Source organism: Ambystoma mexicanum, chromosome 5q (assembly GCF_040938575.1).
Source record: "Ambystoma mexicanum isolate Mex_15411 chromosome 5q, UKY_AmexF1_1, whole genome shotgun sequence".
Lineage (NCBI taxonomy): Eukaryota > Metazoa > Chordata > Amphibia > Caudata > Ambystomatidae > Ambystoma > Ambystoma mexicanum.
This window is the reverse complement of record NC_090933.1, coordinates 43,621,710-43,643,072: the sequence shown is the minus strand read 5'-3', so window position 1 is coordinate 43,643,072 and position 21,363 is coordinate 43,621,710. Positions and strand designations below refer to the sequence as shown.

Genomic DNA, 21,363 nt, shown 5'->3' with positions numbered 1-21,363 from the left:
GTGGTCGGCCTCGAAACTGTATCTTCTTGTCAGAAAAGGTTATGATCTCTGTCTGGGCGACAGCTAGGCGTAGGTGTGAACCCGTGCCTTTTCTTGCTCGGATGGTCACGTGCTGCTCACACCGTGGATCTGCCTAGTTTCCTTCAATTTGTACATTTAATTCTTGTTCGGCTTGCCACCTGCCTGAGCCTCCTTATCTCGGCCTTCCTGGGATAGGCTGTTCTGCTCTTAAGTTTTGATGCCGCGAAGCTCCTGTTCGCTCCCTCTATTGGTCTGACCTTGGCTCTACCTGGTTCACGTTGCCTCTGCTGAGTTTCGATTCAGCCATCTCTTCTCATTTTAGCTGGAATAACAATCCTGTCCTGTTTGACCTCTAGTAACCAGAGTTAATTCTGCTTTTGTGTAAAGTGGACTTGCACTTATATACCATGCTTCGTTTTGAGGTAGATTGTGTATAATGGCGCTTGGCGCTCTATTCTTCTACTTAGCATAGCAAGCTGCACTGTTTTTTTAGCTTTCTTCCAGTTACAAGCATATGTAGAGGCGTTTAGCTGGTTTGAATGACTTCATCCTGCTTTACAGCTTACGTTTCTTTATATTTCAACATTGTCTCTCCTTCTAGGTTCACAATATCCTTATTCATGGCCTTTCTTCTGTGTGTGTCATCTCTGGGTCGTTTTATCTTCTATCTAAAAGTATGTCCGGGTCTTCGTGACGTCACCATCCGTCTTCAATTAAGGCCTTTTGAGTTTCTTCTAGGACAGTGTTTAAGCAACCCTCATTTTGTTTCATTTTCCGGTATGGTTTTCTCAATGGATACCTTACTGTCCATGGTTGTCTGGTTATTGGTACTTCAATAGGTATTGTTCTCCTTATAGGTACTGGCCAGAGCCCTACTGCGGCTCTCTGCTGGTTTATTTGCTCATCATACATCACATATTTCGGTGTGAATGTCCCTGGTACTTCAAAATGGGCGACTGGAGTGCAGGCTTTATTTAGGACCTCCTCTACACACGTGTATTCAATTGTTCCAAGCTAACAATACCTTAAGAGTCCCAGTAGAGTTCATTGGTGGTGCAGCATTTTCTAAAGCTTGGGCCAATGTAAAACGAACTTCTAAAATGGATGACACCCTTCCAAAATAGGTGGTAGAAATCCCAGTAAAATACCATTACCCAGTTCACAAAGAAATGTACTTGTGAAGTGTTTTAGTAAAGCGTAGTTCATTGGAAAGTTAATTTTACTCCTGCCTAGGGTACTCTGGATACATTCGTGCAGAAACAGAGCAAGATTCAGTAAGTGCATCTGTATCAAAACACCTTCATAATTGCAAACTTAAACAGTGTATAGAAGTACAAAACCTAAACGAGCATTGGGAAAACCAACAGTTTCTGCCTGTGTATATGTATGAGATATGAATTTGCCAGGTAATGAATTCATATGCGCAGGTACTCAAACCATTTTCCAGCTCTTGCCTTATTATGGACAAGTAGTACGAGTATGGCATTGTCTGTCAAATTCCTATTCCATGCCTACACAAAAGCCAAAATTGTTGGCCTTACCAATGCTTCTTTTAACAGGACTTCAGTGGAAAGAAGAGATGCAAGGGAACAGATTGCATATAAATCATGTGGCTGAAGGCACAAGTTTATTACACCAGGCGCTCATTTACAGTGGCTATTAAGCAATATCCGAAAACTGCTTACACCGAACGAGCCCTAAACATCACAAAGTTTGATGTGCTGCATGACAGAGCTGGCTTACAAGATTTCAGGAGGGTGTGTTTTGGGAGGGCAGAGGCAGGGAGTGGCTGAGAATGGCCACATAATTAACATAGCTATAGGAAGTCAATAGGCAGTCAATGGGAGTCAATAACCAAACAACGCCCCCAAATGCTGTATGTACCTCCACACATCCGGTCTCCTTTATCTGTACTCGAATGCAGTATTTATGGTGCAAAAGTGCCAACTAATAGCCAAAACTGAAAAAACAACAAGACAAAAGTCCACCTTTCTAGAACAATTTAGGATGAGTGAGAGTTCACTGAGCTTTGCTTCTGCTGATTTGCACATAGAACAATCGTCTCCTTCCAAAGTCATGCTGTTCACAAGGACAAAGCTGCCAAAAAAAATAAAAGCAACAATTAGTCTACACGCCAAAACAGTAACCTGTACTTTAGTCAACTGCAGTATATATATATATGGCATTGGTTTTTCTTTAAAAAAAAATATCAAAAAAAGCAAATCACACAACAATGAACAATAAATCAGTTTAAAGTTTAAAATAGTTCATGGGGGTAGGCCATGGTGAATTTCCACAGTCAGACATACAATTCATAATGCTCTTACTGCACTAGGATAAGGCTTTGGAACAAGGGAAACGTCTTTGGTGTTATTGGGTTCTTTGAAGTAATTTGCATTTTTATAGCAGTAAGTAAGCTTTCCACTGACATGGAATTGATATAAGTAAAACAGTTCCCAGATGGATATATGCTTACTAACATGTCAGAAAGCGGGGCTGTGATCTTTTCTGTGGGGCATACATGCCAAAGCCTTAGCCACCAAATATGAAGGGGGGTGCTTGCTGCTGATTTTCAATTATGGGCGATAACCAACTGTGCCACAATACGCATATGATTGGCCAATTTTGCATTTTTTCATCCGTTCCCATTAGAATTGTGGGATCTCACACCCCAGTTTCACTCCCCATTGTTCCATGTAAGTGAGCTTCTCTAGAGTATCAACATTATTCAGGATTGTATATATATTGGAAGTTTTGTGCACCGAAAGATTGAAAGATCAGCTTCTCAAAGGCACTCAAATCCCTAGCCCTGCCCTTCTGATCGGTGGCTGAGACACCGAGGGATGCAACTGTGGCCAACAAAATATTCCTGTTTCCTCTTGTGAAAAGGCTGCCTTACATTCTTGAAAAAAGTTAGTGGACTCCTCTCTTCATACATCTGGCCCAATGTGCTGAGACCCCTCTGTAGAGGAGCATCTGAATGCCTCTGCAGGAAGTCCCATCTCTATTCTGCTTATATGTTGGAAACCAGAAATTGCGACATGCGCAACGCCAGTGATGGTGCGGATTACACGAAGAGCCTTTGAGACAAGGGGCCTCATTACAGGTCGTGCGGTCCGGAAAGAACAGTGGCGGTAAACCCACCGCCACTGTTAATTCCGGACCGCCCGATCTCAAGTCCTGCAGGCGGGAGGTGGCGTTCGCGCCAGGTCTGACCTGGCGGTTTTACCACCGCCCGCCTGCAGGCGGACGTGGAAACAGCGGCACTATCACGAGATGGTGCCGGTGTTTCCATGGTCGCCATTCCCACTGAGTCCTATGGGACCATTTTTGGCAGCAATAAGAATGGCAGAGGATATTAAAGGCATAGCGATGGGGGGGCAGGTCCATAAGATAGTCGCCTTCGCGGACGACATGTTGCTCACCTTGACTCACACGGACACCTCTCTACCGGCAGTGACCAGACAACTCGGCCGTTTCGGACAGGTGGCGGAATTCAGAGACAATCCAAGCAAGCCCGAGATACTCAGTCTCGGCTTGTCCCAAATTGCAGAGAGGTGTATTAAATGGTCATACGAATTTAGATTGGCGGCCAAATCTATTAAATATTTGGGAATACACTTGACCAATTCCGTGGGGGAGCTGTACCAGGCGAACTACCCGGTCCTATTGACGAAGCATAAAACAAAACTGGTCGACTGGGGCCCGCTCTCCATCAGTTGGCTCGGTCGCAGTAATGTGCTAAAGATGGTGGTACTTCCACAGTTGCTTTATCACTTTACCGTCCTACCGATAAACATTCTGTCTACCTTCTTTAGAGTGCTCCATAAAGCTACGACCCGGTTCATATGGCACCAGAAACACCCCAGAGTAGCTACAAAGCTTGTGAGATCGCCTACCTCTAGAGGAGGTATGGGAGAGTGTTAGGGAGAATTCTCTGTTTAGGCTGAATTTCCTAACCTAGTGAGTCCCCCAGGAGCTTTGCTGGATTTTTGGGTTTTATTTTTTCTCCTGCCAAGAGTGAGACTCTTTTACCCTCACTCTTGGACATGACTTGAGAGTGTTTCTGTGACTTGCTATGTGTTTATGGGCTAGGGGGTATTTTTTCCCCATAGGCTATCATTGGTTTTTGAATGTGTGTTACACAGCACCCTCAGTGCAGTAACACAGGGGTGTCATAGAGACCCCCAAACATAGACTCCACACCCTGGGACTGACTACTGTCTCCCTGGGTCTGTAAAGTCACCATTGACTTTACTAGTCTTAACTTAGGAACTTAACCAGTACAAACCATCTTACTGTGGAAGTACTGGTAGGGGCAATTAGATTGCCCCTGGGTCTGTTGTCGAGGGGGTACTGTCCCGTCCCCCCTCGCCGAGTTCTGGCTGGTGGCAGTGGATACCACGGAAATATTCCACCGGAATATTTCCCAATGGGATTTCCCATTGTTTTTAATGCACCACTTTTTGGTGCAATGTTAAAGATACCGCCGGTTTATTTATTTAATATAAATTCACCGGTTGGGATTTTTTGCCAGAACTCGCCGCCAAAATGGCGTCTAGGTTCACTTCAGTAACCCTGAACCAGAGTCGAGCCTTTGTTCCACTTTTGGCGGGCTTCTGCACAGAAGCCCTCCACAGTGGTGCCATTTTGTCTGGGTACCACAGGGGATGTGGGAGGGGGTTTAGGCACCCTGGACTGAGTTGCCTTGCCAACTCATGTCGCACTCTGGTGTGATTGGCCCAAGTGCTGAGCCACCCCGCTCACCACTTAGCATGTTTGAGTGACAGCTAGGCTGTATGAATGGGGGTTTGCTGCATAAAAGCAGGGTTTTTGGAACTGGTTCTTCAGAAGTCGCCACAGGACCTAAGAAGCCGAAGAGGGAGAAGCCGAGCCGACCTGCCAAGATGACACCACCGGTGGAGCCCTGCGGAACCGTCTCACCACTTTTTCCGACGACAGAGGAGATCTCCCGCCGGAGAGTCTCCTTCCCTTAACTGGTGGGGACAACCAGTTGCTGCCTTCTTTTCGCTGTCCCGAAGCATCTCGTGGCCGCCTTGCCTGTGCCAAGCACCCCGGCAACCGGGATACCACTTTTTACCTCAACCGCGAAAGAGGGGTAAAATCCTTTGTGACCGGAAAACTCCACGGCTGGTCTCATCCCTGGTAGTGCAACGACCTTCAGCTTTCCTCCACGTCGAGATCACCTCTTCCTCTGGACGACGCCGCGACTTGCACCCACTACCAGGAACAACTACCACCGCTGGAGGATCCTTTCCACTTTTAAAAGGTACTGTGTTCCGCCCGGCTTCCCTTGCCACCGATTGTACGGGGTAGATTTAGCCCTCAGCTCTCGAACCTGGGTAAGCCTGGGACAACCTAACTAAACTTTTTCTAAATTCAGTAAAACCTTTTCTACTCACCTGCAAAGACTTGTGACATTGTGTGATCTTGGGCATATTTTCGCCTGGCTCTCTCTAAAGCGGGCCACGAACCAATTCTCCTTGTTCCACAATTGACTGCCTTTTCTAACCTTATGTGAAAAGTGTTTTACCTTGCTGCTTTCATTACTTCTGCTTTTTCCCTCCCTTTTCTAATAACTTGTTGGAGTGCCATCTGACGTTAAGCGCTCACCTCTGTTTGGAAATAAGTGGTGTTAACTTAGACTTGTCCAACAAATGACTAGGGATGTACATATAAGTAATAGTGACTGTGTTTTGACTTACTTACCTTTTTCTGTGCTAGTTTAATTTATGAGTGTGCCTTTAAAATAAATAAGTATATACTTTTACACCTAGCTCTGGTCAGTGTTTGCTTGTACTACTGTGCGTCTGTACCTATCCTGTATCCTCTATATACTGCCTAACTCTTCTTGAGGGAAGTCTGACTGCTCAGCCACAGCTACCACAGTGAATCTGTGTGATACAGACTGCTACCAAGTGGGTTTACTGCCAACACCTGTAGTCTTAAATCTTTTGCAGTGGTCCCAGAGGGAACTGCACAGGTTTCTGCTTAACACTGGTGGCAGCGGTGGGATTTGTATTGAGTATACACTTTAGTGTACTTTTGAGATACCTTAGTGCAACTAACCACAAAGCTTAAGCACAAGAAAGAAAAAGTCATTTTCTAACCTGTCTACTATGGAAAGTTATAGTCAAGAATCCCTTGCTACAAAAACTGCTGACTGTCTAAGACTTCTCTGTAAGCATAAGAATCTCATGACTAAAGGAAAGAAAATGGAGCTAATAGAAAGGTTGTTAGAAAACCAAAGTCTGGATGATGGTTCAGAGGAACCCATCACTCCAGCAAATGTAGAGAACAGCAATGATATTGATATTGAACAAAGTATTGATGATCTTGGGTCAGAACCAGAAGAGGAGGATGAAACTGTTGTAGATGTTCCCTCTAGGCCTCTGTCTGCTCTACCAGCTGTACCTACTGGACCTTTGCCAGGTCCCACATTTAACCCTCAATACTTTGAACTGGAGAAAATGAAACTTGAATTAGAGTACAAGAAACTTAATGCTCAAACTGGCAAAGAACTAAGGCTAAGGGAAATGGAGCTCAAGTATGAGCTAGAAATGAAGAAAATTGTCTGTTGAGAATGCTTCTCTCTCTGGCTCCTCTAGATGTTCCAGTCCTAAAAGACCCCGGATGCCTAAGGAATTGATTGGTATGTATGAGCCTAAGTTGGATGTGTTGGATTGGTTGTCTATGTTTGAGTATAATCATGGGCTCCAGAACATCACAGGTAATGAGTTACTCACCTGGTTGTTCTCTAGGCTTCCCCCTGTTGCAACTGATGCGGTAATGGAGTTGGGGGAGGAGGATAGGAAAGAGCATGAATGTGTGAAACTAGCTTTGATAGCTAGGTTTGGGAAGACCCCTTCCCAGTATCGTAAGAGGTTTAGGAGCCTCAAAAAGCATGATGGTACCCCTTGGAATACCTGGGTGTGTGAAGAGTTGAAAAACTTAGAGGGATGTATTAAGGGTTACAAAGTGAACACTTATGAAGGAATGAGGAATCTTGTAATGATGGAGTCAATTTATGATGCCTGCTCTCCTGAGCTCAGACAGCACTTGGCTGATTCACGGGAATTAGATCCTAGGAAACTAGCTAAGGCTGCTGACTTGTGGGTTGCCAACCGGGCTACGCACAAGGATTCTGGGGTAACTCAGAAGAAGGATGAGGGAAGACAGCCTAAGAAAGACTCCAAAGAGAATTCTAATAATTCTAATTCCAAAGAGGGCCCCAAACCAAACCATAAGGGTAAGCCACCTGGGAAACCACAGCAGAGTAGTATACCTTCTGTTGCTAAACCAGAAGGAGGTCAGAACAAGCCTCCAGTCCAAAGGACCTTTGGGGCCTGTTATGTTTGTAAGGCTACTGACCATGTGAAAGGAGATCCCAGATGTAAGGGTAAACCTTCAGGGGTCCAGCTTGTCTCCTTAGCCTTCGCTCCAGAGGAGGAAGTCAATATGGCAAGTGGAAACTTTCTACTACTGGCTGATGAACCCACTGGAGTCTCAGCCAGTGTTTCTTTAGTCTCTCTGGGGTTGTGGGAACAACAGAATTTAGATGTGTATAATTCTATCCCAGATAATACTAAAGAGTATTATAAGGACAGTGTCCACGTGAATGGTCAGGAGACTCCTGCCATCAGGGACACTGGGGCCAGCATAACTGTGGTGGATGAATCATTTTTCAAGGCAGAGGATGTTGCTAAGGCACCCAAATGCCTCACCAAGTTAGCTGGAGGGCCTCTGCAGATGTGTCCCCAGTTACCAGTTCTCATCCAGTGTAATGATATGGCTGTGAAGATACCTGTCAGTATACAATGTGAAGTGCCAGGAAGGGTTCTGTTGGGAAATGACCTGAAAGCTCTTGGAGTTGTGTCACATACCCCCAGACCTCCTAGTAAAAGGTTACAGGAGCTCACCAAACCTGCAAGAGAGAAAACCCTGCGAGGTTTATCTCAGGAGATGATGACAGAAATCACTCCTCTCCCACTGGAGCAACTTACTGCAGTAACTACCAGATCAGGAGCAAAGGGGCAACCCAAGACTCCTAGGAAAAAGCCTACAGCAAGCACTCCAGTGCTTCCAACAAGGACTTCCCCGAGGTTGTCCAAAGTTACACCTGTAACTCCACCTCCAACTGAGGCTGAGAGGGAGGTACAACCCTGTCTGGTTGAACTAGACTCTGAAGAAGAGCTAGTAGGAGGCCCAGAACTTATTGGAGACCTGGACCCGGCTGACCATCCTGAGCTGCAGTCTATACTGGCAGAAGGTGGACCCAGCAGGACAGCTTTTCGTAAGGGACAAAGAATGTCCAACTCTGGAGGGTCTCCGCCAACAGGCCGCTTCTCAGGCTGATGGGCAAGAGCCTGGGAAGTATAGGTTACACTGGGAAGATGGCCTCTTCTACAGTGAACCCACTGAATCTGAACCTGGAGCCTACCAACGCCTGGTAGTGCCCCAAGAGAACAGACAACAGTTCTTGCAACTAGCCCACAAGATTCCTTTGGCTGGTCACTTGAGTTTCAAGAAGACCAAGGAAAGGCTCTCCCTCTACTTTTATTGGCCAAAGATGGGGGCTGAAGTAGATAGATATTGCAGGAGCTGCCATACCTGCCAGACTTCTGGTAAGGTTGGTTCCAAGAATGTGGCACCTTTAGTGCCTCTCCCAGTTGTGGGAGTCCCATTTGAGAGGGTAGGGATCGACATTGTTGGTCCCCTTGATCCTCCAACCTCCTCAGGCAACAGGTTTATCCTTGTTGTAGTAGACCATGCTACTAGGTACCCTGAGGCCATTCCTATGAGGACTGTTACAGCTCAGGCTGTGGCTAAGGCCCTCCTTGGTATCTTTACCAGGGTTGGATTTCCTAAGGAGGTGATCTCTGACAGGGGGTCAAATTTTATGTCCAACTACATGAAAGCCATGTGGAAAACCTGCAGAGTCACCTACAAGTTCTCAACCGCATACCACCCTCAGACAAACGGGTTGGTAGAAAGGTTTAACAGAACTATGAAGAGCATGATAGGTGCTTTAGAAGAACCCCTTAAGAAGAAGTGGGACCTTCTACTGCCATGCCTTCTATTTGCTTATAGGGAAGTCCCTCAGGAGGGAGTAGGTTATTCTCCCGTTGGACTTCGCTATGGCCATCCAGTCAGAGGCCCCTTGGCCCTGATTAAGGAGGGGTTGGAGAGTGCTCCTTCCCCCAAGCCAGTCAGAGTGACTGACTATGTGATAGGTCTCCGAAGGAGAATGTCACACATGATGGCAGAAGCAAGTGACAACTTGAAAGCTGGCCAAGCTCTGATCAAACATTGGCATGATCAGAAGGCTAACATGGTTGAGTTTACTCAAGACCAGCTAGTTCTAGTTATGCTTCCAACAAGGCAGAGGGCCTTGCAAGACAAATGGATGGGACCCTTCAAGGTTGTGGGAAAACTTGGAGAGGTCAACTATCTGGTGGATCTGGGCAAACCCAGGGAAGCTCCCCGAGTCTTCCACACCAACCGCCTCAAAGCCTATGTCTCTAGACCAGAAGTAGGAGCCTTGCTTCTAGCTTCATCAGAAGAGGAGGAGGAGAGTGAAGCTCTACCTGACATCCTGAGAGGCTTACCTTTGGACGAAAAGGTTGAAGGAGTTAATCTCTCTTCAGATCTGACCCCTGAGCAACAGGAGGAGTGCAAAGCGATGTTAAATCAGTTTGCCCCCCTGTTCTCACTTTCACCAGGCTTGACCCCTTGGGGACAGCATGATATACTCACTGGTGACTGTCTGCCAGTCAAAAGCAGAGGATATAGAATGTCAGAACATGTCAGAACCCAAATCAAAGGTGAGGTCAAGAAGATGCTTGATCTCGGGGTAATAGAGCCCTCTACTAGTCCATGGTCTAGCCCAGTGGTGTTAGTCCCAAAGGCAGGATCCAAAGAGTTGAGATTCTGTGTGGACTATAGAGCTCTTAATGCAGTCACCAAGACTGATGCCCACCCTTTGCCAAGGACAGATGAGTTGGTGGATAAACTTGGTGCAGCCAAGTACCTCAGCACACTGGACCTTACATCAGGCTATTGGCAAATAGCCCTGACAGACCATGCCAAGGAGAAAACTGCATTTTCTACCCCAGTTGGCCTATACCAATTCAAGGTTATGCCTTTTGGACTGAAAAATGCACCTGCAACATTCCAAAGGATGGTGAACCAAGTTCTGGCTGGGATGGAAGACTTCTGCATGGCATACTTGGATGACATTGCAGTCTTCAGCCACTCCTGGGAGGAACATGTGACCTACTTAGGACATGTTTTGCAGGCTCTTGAGCAGGCCAATCTGACCATAAAGGCAAGCAAATGCCAAATTGGACAGAGTAAAGTGGTCTACCTTGGACATGAGGTAGGAGGTGGAGAAATAAGGCCTTTGCTCAGCAAGATTGAAGCTGTGCAAAATTGGACAACACCTACTACTCAGACCCAGGTGAGAGCCTTCTTAGGCCTCACTGGGTACTACAGGAATTTCATTGAGAACTATGGGACCATAGCTTCTCCCCTGAATGTGATCTCCTCTCCAAAATTCCCTAAAAAGGTCAAATGGAATGAGGAATGCAATCAGGCCTTTGAAAACCTGAAGAAAGCTCTAGTACTCAGAGCTCCTGACTACCACCAAGCTTTCATTGTACAAACTGATGCTTCCAATGTAGGTATAGGTGCAGTTCTTAGCCAACTGGATGAGAATGGTAGGGAACACCCCATTTGCTTCATCAGTAGAAAACTGAAGGATCCTGAAACAAGGTGGGCAACAATCGAAAGAGAATGCTTTGCTATTGTGTGGGCACTGAAGAAGTTTAGGCCATACTTGTATGGTTCTACTTTTGTCATTCAGACTGACCACCAACCCTTGAGATGGTTAATGCAAATGAAAGAGGAAAATCCAAAACTATTGAGATGGTCAATCTGCCTCCAAGGGTTTGATTTCACCATTGAGCACAGGTCAGGGTGTCACCATCAAAATGCTGATGGACTCTCTAGGATGTATGTCATCGACTAGAGGTATGAGGTTCATCCAGGAGTGGATTAAATCCTCCTGTCCCTTAGTCTGGGGGGGGGGGGCGAGTGTTAGGGAGAATTCTCTGTTTAGGCTGAATTTCCTAACCTAGTGAGTCCCCCAGCAGCTTTGCTGGATTTTTGGGGTTTATTTTTTCTCCTGCCAAGAGTGAGACTCTTTTACCCTCACTCTTGGACATGACTTGAGAGTGTTTCTGTGACTTGCTATGTGCTTATGGGCTAGGGGGTATTTTTTCCCCATAGGCTATCATTGGTTTTTGAATGTGTGTTACACAACACCCTCAGTGCAGTAACACAGGGGTGTCATAGAGACCCCCAAACATAGACTCCACACCCTGGGACTGACTACTGTCTCCCTGGGTCTGTAAAGTCACCATTGACTTTACTAGTCTTAACGTAAGAACTTAACCAGTACAAACCATCTTACTGTGGAAGTACTGGTAGGGGCAATTAGATTGCCCCTGGGTCTGTTGTCGAGGGGGTACTGTCCCGTCCCCCCTCGCCGAGTTCTGGCTGGTGGCAGTGGATACCACGGAAATATTCCACCGGAATATTTCCCAATGGGATTTCCCATTGTTTTAAATGCACCACTTTTTGGTGCAATGTTAAAGATACCGCCGGTTTATTTATTTAATATAAATTCACCGGTTGGGATTTTTTGCCAGAACTCGCCGCCAAAATGGCGTCTAGGTTCACTTCAGTAACCCTGAACCCGAGTCGAGCCTTTGTTCCACTTTTGGCGGGCTTCTGCACAGAAGCCCTCCACAGTGGTGCCATTCTGTCTGGGTACCACAGGGGGTGTGGGAGGGGGTTTAGGCACCCTGGACTGAGTTGTCTTGCCAACTCATGTCGCACTCTGGTGTGATTGGCCCAAGTGGTGAGCCACCTCGCTCACCACTTAGCATGTTTGAGTGACAGCTAGGCTGTATGAATGGGGGTTTGCTGCATAAAAGCAGGGTTTTTGGGACTGGTTCTTCAGAAGTCGCCACAGGACCTAAGAAGCCGAAGAGGGAGAAGCCGAGCCGACCTGCCAAGACGACACTACCGGTGGAGCCCTGCGGAACCGTCTCACCACTTTTTCCGACGACAGAGGAGATCTCCCGCCGGAGAGTCTCCTTCCCTTAACTGGTGGGGACAACCAGTTGCTGCCTTCTTTTCGCCGTCCCGAAGCATCTCGTGGCCGCCTTGCCTGTGCCAAGCACCCCGGCAACCGGGATACCACTTTTTACCTCAACCGCGAAAGAGTGGTAAAATCCTTTGTGACCGGAAAACTCCACGGCTGGTCTCATCCCTGGTAGTGCAACGACCTTCAGCTTTCCTCCACGTCGAGATCACCTCTTCCTCTGGACGCCGCCGCGACTTGCACCCACTACCAGGAACAACTACCACCGCTGGAGGATCCTTTCCACTTTTAAAGGCACTGTGTTCCGCCCGGCTTCCATTGCCACCGATTGTACGGGGTAGATTTAGCCCTCGGCTCTCGAACCTGGGTAAGCCTGGGACACCCTAACTAAACTTTTTCTAAATTCAGTAAAACCTTTTCTGCTCACCTGCAAAGACTTGTGACATTGTGTGATCTTGGGCATATTTTCGCCTGGCTCTCTCTAAAGCGGGCCATGAACCAATTCTCCTTGTTCCACAATGGACTGCCTTTTCTAACCTTATGTGAAAAGTGTTTTACCTTGCTGCTTTCATTACTTCTGCTTTTTCCCTCCCTTTTCTAATAACTTGTTGGAGTGCCATCTGACGTTAAGCGCTCACCTCTCATATAAGTAATAGTGACTGTGTTTTGACTTACTTACCTTTTTCTGTGCTAGTGTAATTTATGAGTGTGCTTTTAAAATAAATAAGTATATACTTTTACACCTAACTCTGGTCAGTGTTTGCTTGTACTACTGTGCCTCTGTACCTATCCTGTATCCTCTATATACTGCCTAACTCTTCTTGAGGGAAGTCTGACTGCTCAGCCACAGCTACCACAGTGAATCTGTGTGGTACAGACTGCTACCAAGTGGGTTTACTGCCAACACCTGTAGTCTTAAATCTTTTGCAGTGGTCCCAGAGGGAACTGCACAGGTTTCTGCTTAACAGAGAGCCAGACTTTAGGGCGTATTACATCACCGCCCAAATAAGAGTTATCAGGGACTGGGTAAGGGACGACAGGGGGACGATATGGAGGTCAATGGATAGGGCAGTGGCTGGAGGATGTTTAGAGGGAATGCTGTGAAAACCGCGGTAGGATAGACAACCTCAAATGTACCGTAGTAAAATTACTCTGACGTCCGGAGATGCATGGGACGAAGCAGCGAAAAGATCAGGTATTACTTCTTTTCCCTCCCCCTAAACCCCTCTATTTGACAACCCGCAATTTACCCCGGGGACCAAGACACCTGCTTTCGAGGACTGGTACCAAGGGGGCTGTTGCATGGGACGAGATATGTATGACGGGGATAAAATTAAATATTTTGAGAAGTGCAAAAAGGACTTCGGCATCGGGGAGCGACATAGGTATAGCTACGTCCAGGTGAGGCATTGGCTCTCACACCCGCTGATGAAGCAGGCTGGGTTGCAAGCGCTCACCCACTTTGAAAAGTACTTAGACACTGACTTGGGGGATAGAGGGGTTGTGTCAGCAATTTATAAACATATTAAGGGGGGGGGGGAGCCCCAATGAATAGAGTTTATATGAAGAAATGGGAAGCAGATCCAGGGTGCATCACAGGTGAGGCGGAGTGGAGGGAACTATGGGCGCAGATGCCTAAACTGACCAGGTCACTCCAGATTAGAGAAATTTGGATGACGTTGATGTTCCAGTGGCATTTAACCCCAATCAGGATACACAGAATGTTCCCAAAAACCTCACTGTATTGCTGGAGGCAATGTGGGGAGCTGGGTACGTGGGCCCACAAGTGGTGGGATTGCCCAAAACTGGAGCCTTATTGGGGTATGGTGCGACAAGAAATATCCAAGGTCCTGGGTGCCACGGGGAGCGAGCTTGGGGCTAGGAATGCTGGGTCTAAATGGAGTTTTGGTAGGCATTACCAAAAGGGCGGCGCAGAAAATATATGTCATTATGATGATGGCGGCAGCGATGGTGTTGGTATACAAGTGGAGATCAAAAGACCCCACCCCCAAGAGCATGAATGGACTGCCAAAATATGGACACTGGTTGCTGTGTAATGGCTCACTTATTCAGTTCAAGGAGACTTTGCAAGGTTTGCCACAGAATGGGCTGGCCTTTTGAGCTATTTAAAGGCTGGAGAGCACAGACCTTGGTGCCCTAGATTGATGACCCTACTGGGGATTGTAGACCCACAAGAGGAATGTGACCTATAAAAGGGGGACATGGAACAACGAAGGGGAATTGGCCCTCCATCAATGTAGGGAATACGAACAGCATAGCGGGAGCTGGGACCTCGGGAAGAGGATCAAGGTTCAAGTTAACTCCTGGGCAGGGGGTAGGGGGGAGGAATGGGAAGGGAGGTGGGATGTGGAGGGTCATGAAATCTGCTGTGCCTCACGGTTTGTTGTTTAAAAATGTTAATAAAAACTTATTTGGAAAAAAAAACGTGGATGTGTGCTCATTAAAACCATAGATTGAGAAAATGAACATCTTTCTGCCCTCAACCTCTGCATTGAGACCCACATATCACCCTTCTGTATCCCTGAGAACCTGCCTCAATTTAAACTGTATCCTGGCGTTGACAAAAATCGCTACCCCGCTCTTTTTCTGTGTGCCAGATACAATTATTGTGTTGAGAATTTCCTGGAGCGTAGCCTACACTCAGCCTCTCGCATTAAATGCATTGTCTGGAGTAGAACAAAATCAGCCTTCAGGAAAGTCAATCTATGAACTAGGGTCTTTTATTTGAAGGGAGAGCTGAGACCTTGTGTGTTATAATTTAAATGACATGGGCTCTGGTTATTAGTCAGTTTATTTAGCAATTCTGTATCATCTTCTGGGAGAGCATCGATCCATGGGCAAGTGCTGCTTTATCGTGTAGCCCCGAGCTGCATGTCTTATACCAAAGTTCACACCTTCCCCAACAAACAATATTAACCTATTTGCATTCTTAGCTCTGCGTCCCCTTATTTGGGAAGCATGCTCCATTAGAGACGGATTCAGTAGTACTATAATGCCATACCATTAACTATTAAAAAGAACCACAACAAAAAAGGGAACAAAAAAAGGAGTCTAAGCTCATATCGTAACACCGGGAGCATGACTCCCCAACAGAGGGGGTAAGCACAATGTGAAAATCCTAATCAGAAGTGCAGTTCAGCTTTGTCTTCCCACCTGAAGAGACCCTCAAGGACTTGTTAGGCAAAAAGTGGTTATATATTCATAAACTTTAATTGCTTAACAGAATTCAGTTCTGGATCGTCTCCCTCACCCCCAATTGGACCCAACTAACCCACATGCTAGTGAATGAAGGCCCATCCAAGGGCTAAGGCTGCACATTCAACTTGATAAACATTACCTTGGGAGGCGCTCGGGAATCTACACCTTTGCGAGCCGCCCACCCGCAACTTTAGGTATGTTACCTATTGGGCTTCCACAGACATTGTCTGCGACCTTGGCAATCCCCTACTATAGCTTACCATCCACACTCGATATCTCTTTCAGATCGCATATCTTACAGCCTCCATGGACCACACACTGCACAGCACAAGGTAAATGCCCAGCCCCACTTCAATTGTTTTTCTATTCCTGCACTGACGCACAATAATTTATTTCGTTATGCCCACAGACACTAAAGCCCCACGCTAAGGTACTGTGTCTCCCTTTTTTCCATACTTTCCTCCTACATATCAGCATAACCATTCTACATGCTTATGTTTTCCTTTCTTTTCTCTTTTACCACTTATTATTGATTGGGGCGGTATGTATGCACTTATTTTTTGCACAATGCCATATACATGTACGCTTTTCTTGAAATCCATGGATTACAATGATATGCAATTGTTAATGTATGCTTTGTGTGTTGCTATTGATCAGTGGTCTGCCCTGAAGACAGAGTTATCTCCAAAATGCATTGGCTTATAAGCCCATTTCGCTAAGGACGCTGTTTGCCTTTACTTACTACAATGCAATATTATTTTGGATATTATGCCTAAAGCGCTGGGAATTATTCTTCAAACATTTATTTACATGTCAAGAACACTCATCAGCACAGTAGCAAAGAAAAATCTCTCTAACACAGCAGTTTGTGAACGTCTGGTCTACTGAGTGGTCCCACTCAGTTTTTGCTTTTTGGAAATATGGGATCCCTGTGTCACTGGACTTTTATTACCAGACAGCTCCTTTACATATGTTAATTACATTCACTGGAACTTAATTTATATTGAATTGAACTATTATTGGATTGTGCCGACCTTCAGACTTGCACATTCATTCTTTCAATACTGATGCTCCAATATGGCCATCCGCTTTCGCCACTACGCCTTCTCTGCTCCTGTTGGACTACAGGCCAACTAGCAGCTGTGTCAGGTTGAGGGGCTCGGTCCACGTAAGCAAGGAAGGAGATCTCCAGGAGTGAGGCTGCCTCCATCAGAGTGGTGACATGGCACATTTCTCCGTCATGGCTAAACATTAGCCTGAATCGATAGCCAGATTTGTATAAAATGGAGTTGGAGGTATTAGCACAATTGATGGGAAAACATTTGACCTTTTCGATTTGACAGAATTTTCAAATTAAATTAAATATATGGGGAGGGGTAAGGGACTGGAAAGGGGGGGGGGATTTAATGGGGGGTCACCACCCACATTTTCGAACCAAAACACAATAAAAAAGCATTCAAATGGGAAAAGCTCCAATATTTTCGATCAAGTAGACCTAAACGTTCTTGGAGCCAGGCAGTCACAGGTTTCAGAAATAGACTTTTCTGGAAAGTCATCTGTGCTAGATCCTGATATAGATTTATTCTATGCACCCTGAAAATGTGTGAATCGGTGCCCACGGTGTGCCCTAGGTGCCCTCATGATGTTTACCTTTATGTGGAAATAATTCACCCATGTGAGCACATCGGAAGGAAAGCCCTTCTTCCTTTGATAGATTGAGAAGACACGATGTGTCCGGTTGAGGAATATCTCGCCATTGGCTGAAAGACCCAAAACAGATCTTGAGAATATTTTTCCAATTCTATGTTAGTAATCGTAGTTGGGACCCTTCTGAGTACAATATTTCGCCACAATCTGTTCTTTAAGTCTTAGACTTTGGTGATTAGCAGGGCCTGCTGCTCTTCAATCTCAAGCATTCTTTGCTCGATGCCTGCTTGATCATTTGAGACCTACATTAAAGAAGATTCCATCTCCTCAACGCGTTTCTCAACCGCCTCTACGTTGCTGGTGAGGTCACCCACCACCTGGTGGAGCTCTGCTTTATAGATGTATATGTCTTGTTTGAGTTCAAGCAACATATCCTGCTTTAAGGTTTGCAGGAGCAAATCGATATTCGCTTTAGTGGCTAAAGCACTGCATTGTGAGGCTGGAATGGGCGTTATGGCCACAAACTCATGCTGGGTCACAGCAGTGAGCAATTATTTTATATCTGAGGTAGTTTGCTGTTTGTGTTTGTTGGATGCCATTGCCCCAGGGAAGCAAACAGCCCGCAAGGTTGACCTCAGTGACTCGACCTCAGTGTCTCCTGAGATCCAGGTTTAGCGCTTGGTGGGGGATTGAAGACATACACAGACCTCCATACAGCTTAAGTGGTGGTATGAGAGGTTTTACCCTTTCCAGAAACATTCATGATGGACAATTTAAGAGAGGTTGGTGGTCTGGTCCCTGCCACTTGAACTGAGGGATTGGATAGCAAATGACGAAATTAGCAGTATCTGAATCTTTCTGCTTCTGATATTGAGAACTTATTGATTTTTAAATTCCTCAAAAGAGGTAACCCTTGATTGCAGCAATCAGTACATTTTCCAACAATAACATTGAACGCGTTATGGAAACTTGCAAGGTTGACATCTGAGGTAAACTCTGGATTACCAAGGACAGAAGAATATGGAGCGAGCCTGGAGGACACTCCCCGTATTTCCTGTGATTTGTCCCAATAATTTAGTGTGTTCCTAGTGTTTTCTAAAAGTGGACGCATGGACAGACAAGCCTGGTTTCCCAAATGGCAGACAAGGTAGCGCGATGGAGGCAGCATCTTGATCGATGTTTATACAGCCTTTGGGGAAAGTAGGTATCGTCCATAGGAAAATGTGAGCTCTTTAAGAAGCTATAAAGTACCTTCCTTACACTGGGTAAACCCAGACCCCCAAACATCTGAGACTGACTCAAAATGGTACGTGATAGTCTAGGAACCTTTTTTACCAAATCAATTTGAAGACATTTGTTTTATGCTGGTCTAAATTGTGATGTGCAATCCTACTTGGAAGGCTACTGAAGGCCTATAGAAGACAATTGTCAAAGAGTGGTCTGCAAACTTAGGCTCTCCAGATGTTTTGGACTAGTACTCCCGTGGTCCCATTAACTATGCTGGACAGGCTGATGGGGATTAAGGTGCAAAACAATCTCGGGAGCCAAAGGTTGAAGACTGCGATCTCGAATTGTGGTGTTACATCAATGCAGGACATTTCTAGTGGTGACCATCTGATTGGGTCCGGAGTTCATTTTTTGAATGAAGGGATGATATATTTTTAAATAGGTCCTTGTTACAGGGGGTTAGAGTAATCCCTAACCAATTAAAGGAGCAGTTAAGACCATCTTAAGTGGAATTTCCTTTCAAGAGTATCTAAAGACTAGTCCTTTTCAGAAATATTTAGACCTTGGGATTTGAGAAATTCACCAACACCCCAGCAACAGTACTAAACTCCTCAGACACTTCGACCATTGGAAGGAGAGATTGATCAGTTTCTTTAGGAAATAAATAAACATTTAGAAAGCGCAGCCTTGGACACGAAGGCGTTAGGGAGCAAACAAGACACAAACATAAAACATAACCAAAAGCCCTAACTAACGCAGAGATTCTTAGAAACAATGGTTACAAGAAATCAAGTAAACAACCACGTTTTCAATTGTTTTTTAAAACATGCTAGAGACGCCAGACCACGGAGCTCCATAGGAAGTGAATTCCAAGCTTTAGGGGCTGCTATGGAAAATGCTGCATTTTCCACCTTCTTGGTCTTACTTCTAGGAAGAGTACAGTAATTCTGATTGCTGGACCTCAAAGATCGGTCATTCACCTTATTTGAAATAAGATTTTGAAGATACATTAGGCATTACTCTAAGTCTCCATTTAAAAGTGATTATCAAGAGGCGATAGAGAACCAGAGAAGCTACAGGGAGCCAATGCAGTAACCTTCTAGCAACTGATAGATGATTGCGACAGGCTAATCCCATCACTATTCTTACAGCACCATTTTGCACTACTTAAAGCCTATTAATAGCAGCATTACTGATCCCAACCAAAAGACTACCACAATTTCGCACCAATAATTGCTGTGGCTATCGTCCCAGCATTAGCCTGAGATATAAAGGGATGAAGATGAGCCAACAATTTAATGAAAAAGGCTGCAGAGGAGACCAAGCTCCCCACATGACCTTTCATGTTCAATTGCTGATCGAATACCATGCCCAGCGATTTTACCTTCTTCTAGGGAGTGATCGTGACCTCTCCTAGATGGAATTCATTGTATGACGGGCCAAGCTTAAATATCATTAACTGAGTACCCACAATCATCCACTCAGTTTTTTCCAGATTAAGGGCAAGATTATTCTGCACCATCCATTTTTCAATAATAGTATAAACTCTATTTAGTTCTTCCTCATCCTGAGAGTGGGAGCCAACAATAGGGACGACACACTAGGTAGTAAACAAACCACTCCCTCCTGTTCCAGGATGGCAAAGGACGGGGTCATAAAGATATTATATATACAAGGGGAGGTGCATGCCCCTTGCAGGACTCCAAAAGAGACAAAGGATTAGCTTCCGCTTCTTCAAAAAAGACTCAGCTAACTATTTTCCAAAAAAGAGGCGGTCCATTTTATCAATCACTCTACGGATATTATCCTGTATTGATCTATCCATAAAAAATCCAGCCTGATCTATAAAGCATGGGAAATGCATTAGCTTCGTAGCTAGCAATTTCCAAAACATTTTGACATCTGTGTTCAACAGGGCAATAAAGCGGAAGGAGCTACAATTTGTTTAGTCTTTCTCAACTTTAAGCAATGAAAAGTAGAGGATTCTGCCATCATAGGTGTACTGTTCTAGATACAAAAAAACAAATTAAACAGATGGGACAGTTAAATAAGCAGTTGAGTTTTACATATTTTTTAATTAACCCATTAACCCGAGGGGCCTTGTTCGTAGGGTGAGAGAGGAGAGCTGCTTCAACCACTTCTTTTGTAATCGGTCTTTCGAGAACGTCTTTGTCTGCCTCCGATTATTAGGCAAGTTAATCTTTTAAATATATGCTCTTTGAGCAATGCGAGACAAAGCTGGACTACACATTAATCATGTAAGTAATGAAAAAGAATCTTGTATTTCTCCTCCTCTCTGTAATGAAGTTGGCCCTGCTCATTACACAAATGGGAAATATAGTTTCTAGTTTTGAGGGGCTTCAATTTTCGCAGGTAAACATTTTTCACCTGATTACCGGTGGCATATTTTTTGCCTAGTGAAGATCAATGAATGGGTGGTACCCCAATACAAAAGGGTATCTGATATTGGAGTCAAGCTCATTCCAGGAGTCTTATTTAATCTAATATATGTGTCTACGCTAGTCTTGATTGCTTGTCACTGAATTGGGTCCTTAAATATTGCTTTTTTAAAGCACCATGATGATTTGAGAGATTGTGTTATACAATGTACCTGTAAAGCTGCTAGAACTGGTGAATGGTCAGAAGTCTTGGGCCACTTAGAATATCTGGGACTAGTGAAACCAAGGTTGGTATAAGTAGGAGCATAGCAAACCGAAAATGGCCTCTATGAACATTGGAAAAGGGTATAATTATTTTCTCCATATGTAAATCCCTCCCTACATCAATAGTGTTTAGTTATCGAAGCATTCTATCAGGCCCTTGGCATTATGGTAGTCCAATGATGTAGGGGGTAGGGGACTTATCTCTAAATCAATTATAACACTGAAGACCAATCTTATAATTAGGAAACCCGCTGCAAAGGTTACTAATACGGAGGTCAGATTTTGTATAAAGGCGCCTTGGCCTTCGTTGGGAGCATAAATTGAGGCCACTGTCACCTGGTGTCTATTCAGGAGACCTTTTAACAGAAGATATCAGCCATCTGAATCTTTCAGCAA

General features: G+C 45.2%; 1 protein-coding gene across 3 annotated transcripts in view; it reads right to left on the bottom strand.

Annotated features, from left to right (window-relative positions):
- The window catches only part of MPPE1 (metallophosphoesterase 1), a 699,480-nt gene that overhangs the window by 192,338 nt on the left and 485,779 nt on the right, over positions 1 to 21,363 (bottom strand). For all 3 annotated transcript variants that reach the window (XM_069620485.1, XM_069620483.1, XM_069620484.1), the window contains one exon: positions 2,010 to 2,118. In XM_069620485.1, coding sequence (XP_069476586.1) covers positions 2,010 to 2,118 — 109 coding nt within the window. The remainder of the gene's footprint in view (positions 1 to 2,009; positions 2,119 to 21,363) is intronic.